General features: G+C 40.7%; 1 protein-coding gene across 3 annotated transcripts in view; it reads right to left on the bottom strand.

Annotated features, from left to right (window-relative positions):
- Positions 1–9,586, bottom strand: part of SENP6 (SUMO specific peptidase 6) — a 72,657-nt gene extending 63,071 nt beyond the window's left edge. For 2 of the 3 annotated variants that reach the window (XR_014493836.1, XM_083374213.1), the window contains exon 1: positions 8,904–9,586. Coding sequence is in view for 2 of the 3 variants with exons in the window: in XM_083374213.1 (XP_083230339.1) it covers positions 8,904–8,964 (61 nt within the window). In the remaining variant the exon portion in view is untranslated. The remainder of the gene's footprint in view (positions 1–8,903) is intronic. The other variant, XM_083374214.1, reaches the window with a different exon arrangement.
- Positions 9,587–12,545: the final 2,959 nt, after the last annotated feature.

Genomic DNA, 12,545 nt, shown 5'->3' with positions numbered 1-12,545 from the left:
GGACAGATCTGAGGGTCTCTGGCAGAAGGAGGGTCTTTGGGCCAGGGCCAAGGCAGTGGGGGCCGTTCCCTCACTGTTTCCAGGATGGCTTCACGGGCCACATGAAACCACTTCGCAGGCCGGATCCAGCCCCCGGGCCTTGTGTTTGACATGTCTGCCATAGTGTAAGGATAGCAATAACCACTATATAGAACAGACAGGCAAAAAACTAGCAGAGCACATCCATGAATATGAATTAGCAATCAGAAGACATGATCCTTCATTTCACATGGACAGACTCAACTAAATTTCAACAGGGAACTGTGTGCATCATCTATACCCCAAGCTAAATCAAAAACTTTTAAGGAATTCCTGGAAGCTTGGCATTCAGACAAATCAGCCATCAGTAGACACATAGAAAGAAACTATATTTTCACACCATTCAAAAGGGACAACAAAAAGGAAAGTGAAACAAAAAGACCACAACACATCCCCTCCAACAGCCAATACCCAAATAAGAAGCTATTAACTCCAGGCAAATATAGTCAAGCAGAAAAGAATATCTTACAAGATTACTAAGGAGAAACCTACTACTGAATGTAAACAGGGAGCAAGCCTCACACTCATTAGCATGATATTACCTAGTTGGGTAATAAAACATCTGCAAGCAACCAACCAAGCTCAGAGAACACCACGGACTGCATAGTTCAACCCTGAAACTACATATATTTTCTTCTATTGGCATTTAAATAGTATATAAAAAACTCCATAGGAACTTCCAAAATTAATCTGTCACACTGCCACACCAGTTTTAAGTAGGGTTATTAAAATATTAAAAATAAAGGCTATTTGCATAAAATATGCACATATCCAATTATACAGTCCTTTAAAATGAAAGAATTAATGCAAGGCTAGGAATTTTTTTGGAGCCTTACCTTAGTTTTGATAACATTCTTACTTTAAAATCTATTTTTCTTTTACAAGTTGTCTTTGCTTTTAGTACTTTTGTGTTTTTACAAATAAATATTAGAATAAAACCAATTCTTATTTAGTTTACAGTACTCAATTTCACAATCTTATTGTCCTGTATACTTGTTGGGTGAGGATGTCTACTATGGAAATAACACCACAATTTTACTATATGAATACTTCACTACATGCAACAATTTAGTAGAGTATAAGCAGAAGCAGCCAAGTACCTGGTTGTATATATATCATACAACATGGCAAGTGCAGAAGTTTGACACCCTTCCAGTTGCTACTTTGCAACATCTACTTTGCCAGGAAAAAAGCTTCCAATGTTTCCTGCATGAAGCTAAGAATCCTCCTCTTATTTAATTTGCATTTTTCTAATGTCAGTACAGAAATTAAACTTGAAAGGAGACTGTGTATTTCAGCAATACAATGATCTGAAACATATCTCCAAATCAAAGACAAAGGTTTTGAAATGTCTTTTACAAACCTCAGATTTTAGCATTGAAAATTGTGGATAAATCTCAAACATGCAGTGCACAAAAATAGATCTAAGAGTATTTTTGAATTAAACAAGTTCTGCAAGTGGGGAAAAATAGAAATACTGTAGAAAGATTTTCAGCTGGCTACAAGAAATATTTGGAAGCAGTTATTAGTGTTACAAAGAACTGAGTGAAAGGGGCTTCAAACTTCTCCATCTGCCATATTACTCTTTTTTTCCTTAATTTGGATCTGTAAACAACTTCACATAAGTATGTTCAAATTTGTAAAAAAAAATATGTTAGATTTAATTTGACTAGGAGGACCTAATTTTTTCATACAACTCTGTACGGTATTAACAATGGGATTTCCCTTTTTCAGAAAAAAATTGATTGCTTCACAGTGTGTTTGCTTTTTAAGCACAAGTCCCTGCAGTTTTGTTTGGCAAGATTTCAGAAATACCCATTTGCATTGCTCAGGCAACTCTGAGAACACAGATAAACCTCCAAGTGGCCTCAACAATTCTTTAAAAGAATGCAAATGACCAGCTATTTGCAAGGAGTATAAATCCTTCCATTCCCCACCATCCAATCAGAGCTGAAGAAGCTTTTTGGATGGAGAAGCAAAACATCTTCAAAGAAAAATTAAAAAAGTCCAGTTGCCTCTTGAAAAAGCACCTTGAGACAATCATAACCTCGGTGACTGAGAATCTCCACAGACAATTCAGAAATAATTTGCCATTGACTCCTTAAGGGTGTGTGTGTGACTGGTCCAAGGTCACCCAACTGAATTTGTGCCTATGGCAAAATTAGAGTTCATTCTCCTGATTTCTAGCCTGGTGCCTTATCCACTACATCAAACAGGCTCTCTGAAATTGAGATTCTAATGCAGGGGTGTCAAACTCAATTTCATTGAGGGCTGCATCAGCATTGCGGTTGCCCTCAGGGGGCCGAGTGGGTGTGGCCAGGGTGGGCGTGGCCTACTGAGTGGGGCGTGGCTGGAATGCGTGTGGCCTACTGGGTAGACATGGCCAGCTCTACATCATTTGTATCAAGGGTACCTATGGGGGCCTGGGCAGGAGTGGGATAGATCTGAAGGTCTCTGGCAGAAGGAGATGGGACCAGGGCAAATGCCAAGGCATGGTCCACTGGAGGAGCCTCACTGTTCCTCTCAGGCCATGCGAGGGGGGCCTGGATGGTGGCACGGAGGTCAAATGTCCAGCCCAACCCTCAAGCACCCGCGGCACTAAGCCCAGCCCCAATTCCCCAAGGGGGCACCCAGCTGCACTTACCTCAAGGCTGCTGTTGCTGTGCTTGCTCTCCTTAGCCAGCTTGCTTATGATGGGTATGAGGGAAAAGTCAAGAGGGAGGCCCACTCCCTCTCCATGTGTGTAGACCTGGCTTTGTATCCAAAGCTTCCTTAGCAATAGGATGGGAGGCCACCCAGGTTAGGCCAGGAGGAAGGGGCAAGGGGATGGTGAAAGGGCAGCAGGAAAGGACTAAGGCAGGACTTCCCTCAGTCCCTCCCTCTCCCTCCTTCCTTCCTTCCTTCCTTCCTTCCTTCCTTCCTTCCTAAGAGTGGTGGGAAAATATTTGAAATGAGGGAGAAAAACAGGCAAGAAACGCAGCTGGGGGAAGTGGCATCCTTTGTGAGGAATGAAGAAATGCACCATTGCCTGGAAGTGGACAGGACATGGCCCTCGCCTACTTCACATATCCGGCTTGGTGGGCTCTGGGGGAGGGGATGCCATGAGCAGCATGAGAGTCGATGTTACCTACGCAGTGCTGCCCAGCCCCCAGCCTGCCCAGTTTTGGCAGGCAGCGGAGTGCTCTCCTCACAGTGCAGTGAGGCTGAGCCGGGTGGCATGAATCTAAAGAGAAGCGCAATGCTGCCCAGCCCCTAGCCTGTTTGAAGTAGGGAGGGCCATATGCTGGCCACTTCCAGGCAATGGTGCCTTTCTTCATTCCTCACAAAGGGTGCTACCTCCCCAGCGTGCACCCAGGGGGCAGGGCTGACGCAGCAGGGGCCGGATCCTCGCTGTTTCTAGACGGCCTTATGGAGCTAAGACTGAATGTGTTACAGCATAGATGGCCACCACGAAATTGTACATTGGCTTCTGGCCTGCCTGGGCCAGGACCAAGGCAGTGGGGGCCGTTCCCTCACTGTTTTCAGGATGGGTTCGTGGGCCACATGAAACCACTCCGTGGGCCGCATCCGGCCCCCGGGCCTTGTGTTTGACATGTCTGTTCTAATGGAACCTAAGTTTTGAATTTTACTATCAATTCTGATCAATCTTATAAATAGAAAGGACCAAAAAACATACTGTTTTTCATTTTAAATTCTGATTTAAAGCCACTAAATAATTTTGTGAATTGTTTCCACGCTAATTCAAAATTAAAGTTTTTGATAATCTCTTATCAATTTTAGCAAAACAGGACCCCTTTCTACTATGATTACAGGCACAATTCAAACGGCTATTTTTTTATTTTTAACAACATCCTACAAATTGGGACTCCTTTAACTAATCCAGATTTTTAGATTGCTTGTGAGTGATAAAACTGAAAATGATATCACTAATCAGCAACAAGGCCACCTAGCTTTAAAATGATTAGTCAACTTTAACTTCCTTCAACATTGTCCACATAGTTTTTTTTCTTCCAGATAAAGGAATGCATTATCAGAAAAACTAAATATATCAATGCAACTCAAAGCCAAATTTCAAATTCCTTAGTATTATTCAAGCAGATTCCACTTTAGTAAAATAAAACCCTTCCAAAATAAGTTTTATGCTTAAAAAACAAAAAACAATATTAACAAGGATATTGCTTTCATTTTTCCTACTTCTTTCTGTATTATTTATCATGCATTCTGCTCATGCCCACTGCCCAGCACAAAGATTTTAGAAAAAATGTTCCTATTAGACATTTGTATTATTTAGAAACTAAGAAAGAGCTGAGTTGAATCTAAATAACATTCCAACATTCTAGTCTCTAGTGGCTAGTCTGTTACCTGATATTCCTGACTCGACACATTTTGACAAAATCTTGACTAAAATATCAACTTACCTGCATTTTAAAAATGGGAAGGATGCCAGTGTTTGTTGCATAAGCCAGAATTGTTCAGATTTATATATAACACTACCCCATCAGCTATTTTTTCATACAGTGCCTAGATTCATGCAATACACGTTGACTAGTAAACTTACTACATAATATGCATCATAGCCACAATCAGAATTTATTCAAACAATTTTATTCATACAATTCATACAGTGCTGCTAAGTCGCTTTTCCTCAACTTTGTGTTGTGCATTAATACTATCTCTCCCGTCTTGCAGCCATTGATTATGCTGATTGTTCTAATGGACAATCACTTAAATATGAGCCAACAGTGTGCTGCAGCTGCCAAAAAAGCCAACATACTTCTAGGCTATTCATTAACAGAGGGGTAGAATCAAGTGTTAGTACCACTTTACAATGCCTTGGTAAGGCCACACTTAGAATACTGCATCCAGTTTCGGTCACCACAATGTAAAAAAGATGTTATAGACCAGACATGTCAAACACAAGGCCCGAGGGACAGATCAGGCCCTCGAAGTGGTTTCATGTGGCCCATGAAGCCATCCTGGAAACAGTGAGGGAACGGCCCCCACTGCCTTGGCCCTGGCCCAGAGACCCTCCTTCTGCCAGAGACCCTCAGATCTGTCCCATTCCTGCCCACGCCCCCATAGGCACCCTTGATGAGAACGATGTAGAGCTGGCCATGCCCACCCAGTAGGCCATATGCACTCTAGCCACGCCTACCCAGTAGGCCACACCCACCCTGACCACACCCACCCGGCCCCCTGAGGGCAACCGCAATGCTGATGCGGCCCTCAATGAAATTGAGTTCGACATCCCTGTTATAGACTCTAGGAAGAGTGCAAAGAAGAACAACAAAGATGATCAGGGCAGTGGAGGCTAAAACATAAAAACAACAGTTGCTGGAATTGGATATGTCTAGTTTAATGAAAAGGACTAGGGTGACATGATAGCAGTCTTCCAATATCTCAGGGGTTGCTACAAGGAAGAGGGAATCAGGCTATTCTCCAAAGCACCTGAAGGCAAGACAAGAAGCAATGGATGGAAACTAATCAAGGAGAGAAGCAAACAAAAACTAAGGAGAAATTTCCTGACAATTAGAACAATTAATCAGTGGAACAACTTGCCTCCAGAAGTTGTGAATGCTCCAATACTGCAAGTTTTTAAAAAGAGACTGAACACCCATTTGTCTGAAATGGTAGGGTTCCTGCCTAAGCAGGGGGTTGGACTAGAAGACCTCCAAGGTCTCTTCCAGCTCTGCTCTATTCCATTCCATTCTATAAATATTTAACTATTATTCAACTGGAATGATGTATAAACATAAATACATAGGTAAATAAATGTTGCTACAATGTATCTGGAAAATATAAGGGTAAAGAGACTTCTATAAGCTGATTGCTATTATATACAATGATCAGTTTAAAAAGATTTAGAAAAGGTAAACTAGCTGGTAACTATTGGTATGTCACAATGACTAAACTAAATATTCAATTATCTTCTTTAAAAGGAGTTCACTCAAATCATCTTCTAGAGCTATAGAAACATGAGATCTATGTATCATTAATAACATTAATAAAACAAGTTCATGCTTGTGGTGCGATGAACATAAGTAACCTGTAAATGAGAATACAATACTCAAATTATAGCAGTGAGGAATGATCCAAGCTTCATTTTTCTATTTGATATTGATTTGGTACAAATTCTGCTTTGATGTGTTAACTATCTTCATCATACCAATACAAAACTGATATTTAACTTTCATTAAAATGTTTTAAAAATCAGTATAGAAAGCACAGTCATACACACCATGTATTAATTTGTTTATATTTAAAGGTGACCACATATAAAAATGATGTCTATTAAAAGAGCCACTTTCTATTTGCCTTATGTAGATTTTGCTATTCTACTCTGAACTAGCCATTCACCTACAACAGCCATTTTGTTTCCTCCTTTTTTATGGTAGCCTTTCTGTGTCTGTCACCATAGCAATCTATGATACCTATTCAAAATTACAAATGTCACTGCAGCTGTTTTACTTAGTACCATTTATTCTCTGCCATCAGTGAAAACACCCCTGTCCTGCTCCTCTTGCCCTCCCAGTTCATTCCAATAATTCAATGTCTCTTCCTTGTTCCTTATTCTGTTGGCCCAGTTCAGTCTTAAATTAGCTTGGTCCTGAGGACAGTTAATAGACTGCAAACTGATCAGAAAAATAATATATTAAAATAAGAACCAAATGGTTTCTAAAATCTTGATGGAATTGGAAAATAAAGCTTAGAATACTTGGATTAAATTATGCAACAAAAATAGGAGGAACACTAGTTCTTGGTCTAATAAGCCATAACTGTTCTGAGATCATTACATATGAATGGAACTATTATATATGTAATTCAGATGTTAATATAGGAAAGTTAACATTTAGTAAATATTCCCATTTTCCAAGGGAATCTTATCCCTATATTTGATTTAAATAACAAGCTGAATGAAGTAAATGCAACAGGTTCATAATCCTGCAATCCAAGCAGTATTTCATGTACCTACACATTTACATACAAACACTTGTGAGAAGTTTTAAAATAATGCTAATAAGTAATAATTACTAATACTGATAAGTATTAATACAAGATAAAATAAATGGCTCAAGATTGATTCACAAATGTACCTACCTGACTGTGTTAAGTGGAATGCTAGTTAATGTGGACTACACCCCTGTGGTTGTACTGAGATAACACACTGAAGTACACTTATCAATAGCAATTTGAGACTAAACTGCATAAAAGCTTCTATGCCTGAGAAAGCACTATTTATGAAACAACTTCATATGACATTATGGCCATTTTTATTTCACAAATATTTGTGAAGAGGTTTATCACTATGATGTGGCAAAAACTGCCCAACCAGAGCGCCATTTCATATATACAACTTTCCAAATGAGACAACTATCAATGTATTCCTTTTGTTTCAGCATGCTTCAATAGCGCAGTGTCATTTTCTGTCACTGCACTGCTACAATCCCTATACCATTAAATTTTAGGAATTGCTTCATATTTTCCTTTTTAGGTATGCAAAGCTGGTAGGAAACGTATTGATGACTCTGTAAGCATTACTGCTGAATTATATATACGTATATGCTATTCAACATATAGGAAAAAGGTAGTTTAATCTTTGCTCTGATAATAAATCCAGTACAGTTCCACAGAAATCTAAAGAAGTAACATATGAACCTGCTTTCACATCATTCTTCCTCACAGAATTTGAAGAGCTGGTATGAAACCTTATTACCTCATTTCATGGATATAAACATTAAAAGTAACATTATCAATGTTAGACAGCACATTCAACATAGGAATATATCCTACTCTCAAAATTAAACAACAGCTAAAAAAATGTCATCTTAGAATCTCTTTTATAAGAAAAAAACTCCATTAAATTATTCTTGGAAAGAGAAGCAGAATATCAAGCTATTTAAATCAAAGAAAATATAATTACCATAAGGAATTTATTATTCTAGCATTTTATGCTTAACCTTGGAAGGTACTTTTCACATTTTGTTCTGTCCAAAATATATAGAAAAGATAAAAGCCAGCCCATTTTTGTGACTTCTGAGTTGGCCTGGAGTTGATATTTCTTCTAATATGGATGCTCAATTAAGGTAACATAGGCATGTGCCCACCTTCCTAGAATAAGCCTTAACTTCCCAGTAAAGGTATCTATGATAGCACCGTAAACTGTTTTCTCACCATTAATGTCCAGCAATATATGGGGGCAGAAGCACATAAATTTGGGGGGTAGTGGGGGAAACCATATAAACCGGGTTTAGTCATTCTCACATCAGCATTTTCTATCATCGGTCTAATTATGTTTCCTCTCAGTATCTTCAAGCTAGAGTTAAAAATAATTAATGCAGAAAACGAGAACCTTCCTTATGGGGCAAAAGGAAAATAAAAGTAAAAGGGGTGCCAGCAGCTGCCACAATGAAGACTACTACCACACAACAGTCTGACTCAATTAGCTTCATCTCTTATCTAAATAGTAACCTTTGCCAGCCATCCCTACCACCGCTTCCCCTCCCAGCATGCAGGTTTTTCTCTTGCTTTTGTTTGGATTTTGTAAAAGAAAAGAAAAAAAGAAGTAGACGGTAAACCGCTCCTGCTCCTCTTTTCACCCCACTCCCACAAGACTTCCCGATCCTATAGGATAGAAAATTCCCACTCGTGGAAGCCAACGCGAAGAGGGTCCAGCTGCTCCCTTCCCGAGCCGTCTTTCGAGATAGGTTTACTCGGAAGTAGGACGCCCTGAATTCTTAGGGGAAAGGCTTCTTTTGGGGGAAGCGCGCCTCGGCTTCCAACCCCCCCCCCTAACTCGCCCCAGTTCTCCGCGAAATCCCACTTACCCTCGAGAAGAAAGCCCGGCTGTCGGATGCTTCCTACATTTCTGCCGCCGCCACCGGCCATCTTCGCTCAGGCGCTGCTTTCGTTTCACACCATCGCGCCGACCAGCCTTTTTTTCTCGCTCTGGCCTAGGCGCCGCGTCTCAAGAGGTGCAGGTAGAGCACACTAGGCCTCTCCCTTCGGCCTGCGCCCGCCGCCTCCGCCTCGCCTCCCCCGGCCGACTTCCCAGCGACTGGCTGGAGGCGCCGGCTGTGCTGGGGGATGGCTGCTCAAGGGCCCCTCACCCGGCCAGGCCTACGAAGCGCGAAAGCGAAACGTTGCCGGGTGCCTTCTCTTCACCCGCCTCTCCCTCCCCTCCCCCTTTATTGTGCTCGGCGACAGCAGCAGCTTCTCAGCCGCTCGCGGCAGACAAGAGAAGAAGGAAGACGAGGCCGCTGCAGTGCCGCCGGCGGGCTCGCTCTGGCCGCTGCGCTGCCTGCCACCCAAAGGCGGGGCGGTAAGAACGAATGAACCCAACCGAGCCAGGCTGCTCCTCGCCGCCACCCTTCCCCCCGCCCCGCGCCTCTCGGCTGAGGCTGTGGCGGCTGTGCGGCGGCCAACGCTTTTCCCCTCCTTGCGGCGCTCCCCTCAACCCCCGCCGGTGCCCCGAGATCAAGCCGCGCCGATCAGTACGCGACCCCCCAGGCTGTGTCTATCGGCCTTTTTTTTGGGGGGGGTGCTCGCTCCCTCCCAGAGGCCAGCCCCACAGAAGAAGAAAGTGTGGCTAATTTGACAACGAACCCAACACCTCTGCCTCCCCCTTCCCCACCCCGCCTCGCACCCATGTTTAAAATGGCCGCAGTTGCACCAGCCTCCCTGGTCGTTCGGCTGCCTTCTCTCCCATCTTGACCCCCCTCAGTTCTAGAGAAAGGCCCCGAAGGAGGGGAGTGAGGGAAAGTTGGCAGTCGTTAACTTCGAAATTGTTTAAGGAGTGCATGGACGAATGTGTTTTTTTAATAAATCCCTTCTCGAGTCATTAGGATCAGGAATACTTTTTTTTAAAAAAAAAATATCCAACTGTATGAATAGCTCATTATTATTTTTACCATGAATATACTTGATAGCTTAACGTTTTCCTTCTCCCCCAAGGGAAGGTGTTGGCTTGTTTTCTGACAATAAATATGTAAAAATATAATGTACAGTACACGTAAAGGAAATTACTGACAATTTCAAATGTAATGTGATCAACACATGCCATAATTTGCCCTGAGGTATATGAACCCTAATTTTGGGGTGATTTCAGTATAATTGCTGCTGCAGCATCAGTATCTTTCAATTTGCCTAACCTGACATTTTTGGGAATGTAACTTTACCACTGTGGGCCCATGGTATTCCACCACCTCCTATCCCTTACTTATTAAATTCAAACCACACTTAACTCTGGAAAACATTTGGCATTTCTATTATATATTTAAAAATCATATCTCTTTTTATTAACTCCTGTTTATGCATTAGTCGCAAACAACCTTATAAGCAGTTGGATTGGCTTAGAAATTCCTTTATTTTTTAATTTTTGACAGCTGACTGTAGTTTGTATTAATACTATTACTATACTTAATAGGATTTATAAAAGTAGTTAAGTAAAATAATCCTGTAATTCAGTCTTAACTATAGTCAACAAAGGACCCTAATTGTTACTACTTTTTCTTAAGTTATGCCATAGGGCTTCTAAAATTTATTTGAGAACTTTGTATATCTTGCTTTTCCAATATAATTTGTTGCGGTTTAAAACATAAAAACAAAATGTTCCTAAGCATAACAAACTTTATATCCAAAATATCCGAAGAAAAAGCTAAGATTAATGGAAAATTCCAAAAATAATATTAGAGGAACCAAATCATCATAGTAATATTAGTATTCCGTAGTAACAATGTTTTTTCTTCTTCTTCAGAATCCCTGCATAGATACTTCTGTACTCTCAAGGAAGGTTTATATTGCTGATAACGGCAAGACAAATGCTGGTCATCTCCACTTTTTCTTGCCTGGGTAATAATTTGCAAGGATAAACTCAAAATCTCTTGTATTCTGTCCCTCAGTCTTGTGCATTATCCCCTGCTTTCAGCCTTCCTAAGCATAATATTTTTTCTAGTGCTTTGTCTAGTTGTAACTCATTCAGAGACATGATAGCAGTGTTCCAATATTTGAGGAGCTGTCACAGAGAGAAGGGGGTAAACCTATTTTCCAAATCACCTGAAGGCCAGACAAGGAATAACAGATGGAAACTGATAAAGGAGAAATTCAACCTTGAAATAAGGGGAAATTTTCTGACAGTGAGAAAAATCAACCAGTGGAACAGCTTGCTTTCAGAAGTCAAGCTTTCAAGAAGAGATTGGATTGCCATCTGTCAGATATGGTGTAGGTAGGGTCTCCTACTTGGGCAGGGAGTTTGACTTCTAGATGACCTACAAGATCCCTTCCAACTCTGTTATTCTAAGTAAGAATATATGAGTTTCTGTTACTGATCATTACTCTCAACAGAAAAGTCAAAGTTTATTTGGTCCAGGATCTTTTGCAACCCAAAGTGCTCTTACTAATCATTTCGAAACCCATCACTTGAAAGCTACTATCATAGCCATACTATCACTGGAAACTGGAAATACTCTTTTTCTAGCCAATCCAATATTTATTATCATTTAAATGACCTTGCCATTTATGATCTTGTCTAACTTGTTACAGTTAAACTTCTTCCTCCTTAGGATTAACGTATTTTCTTTTTCAATATATTGTCTATTATTATTTATCCATTCTCTTCACTTTCAACTATAAATTCACCAGACATTCAAACTATTATACTTCCTTCTTTGATATTTAGCATTAACCAAGATTTTTTTCAATTTCTATTTTTAATTCTTTTTTATTTTTGACTAATTCTTTTTTTTATGTCTGACTAATATAGCTGTAGGGACGGGGTGGCTCAGTGGGTTAGGACGCTGAGCTTGTCGATCAGAAGGTCGGCAGTTTGGCGGGTCGAATCCCGAGTGCTGCGTAACAGAGTGAGCACCTGTTACTCGTCCCAGCTTCTGCCAACCTAGCAGTTCGAAAGCACGTAAAAATGCAAGTAGAAAAATAGGGACCACTATAGTGGGAAGGTAACAGCGTTCCGTGCACCTTTGGCATCTAGTCATACCGGCCACGTGACCATGGAGACATCCTCGGACAAGCACTGACTCTTCGGCTTTGAAACGGAGATGAGCACTGGCCCCTAGAGTCGGAAACGACTAGCACACATGTGCGGGGGAACCTTTACCTTTACCTTTTAATATAGCTGTATTCCCTGCACATCTCAAATTGTTAGTGCTTTGATCTCCAAATTCATTGCTGATCTTGTCTTTCTTCTCTTTGCTATATTAGTTAAATAAATATGAAAACAATATACTGTATATATTTGTCTTATTATCTCCAATATCCAAAACAACAGTATATTTGTAAATTCAATTTTACAAATTGAACAGAAAGTGTCTATGAACAGAAAAAAGGAAGAGGTGTAGAAGTGGTATGCCATACTTACACATTCCATATTTTTGTCTAAATGACATAGGTAAAGGTCTTGCTATAATTAGTGAAGCAAAAATATACTTTCTTGTGTTCTATCACTCTTCATCATT

The sequence above is a fragment of the Vipera ursinii genome, assembly GCF_947247035.1.
Source record: "Vipera ursinii genome assembly, chromosome: 1".
Taxonomy (NCBI): Eukaryota; Metazoa; Chordata; class Lepidosauria; order Squamata; family Viperidae; genus Vipera; species Vipera ursinii.
The sequence above is the reverse complement of the archived record's forward strand: the minus strand, read 5'-3'. Positions and strand labels throughout refer to the sequence as shown.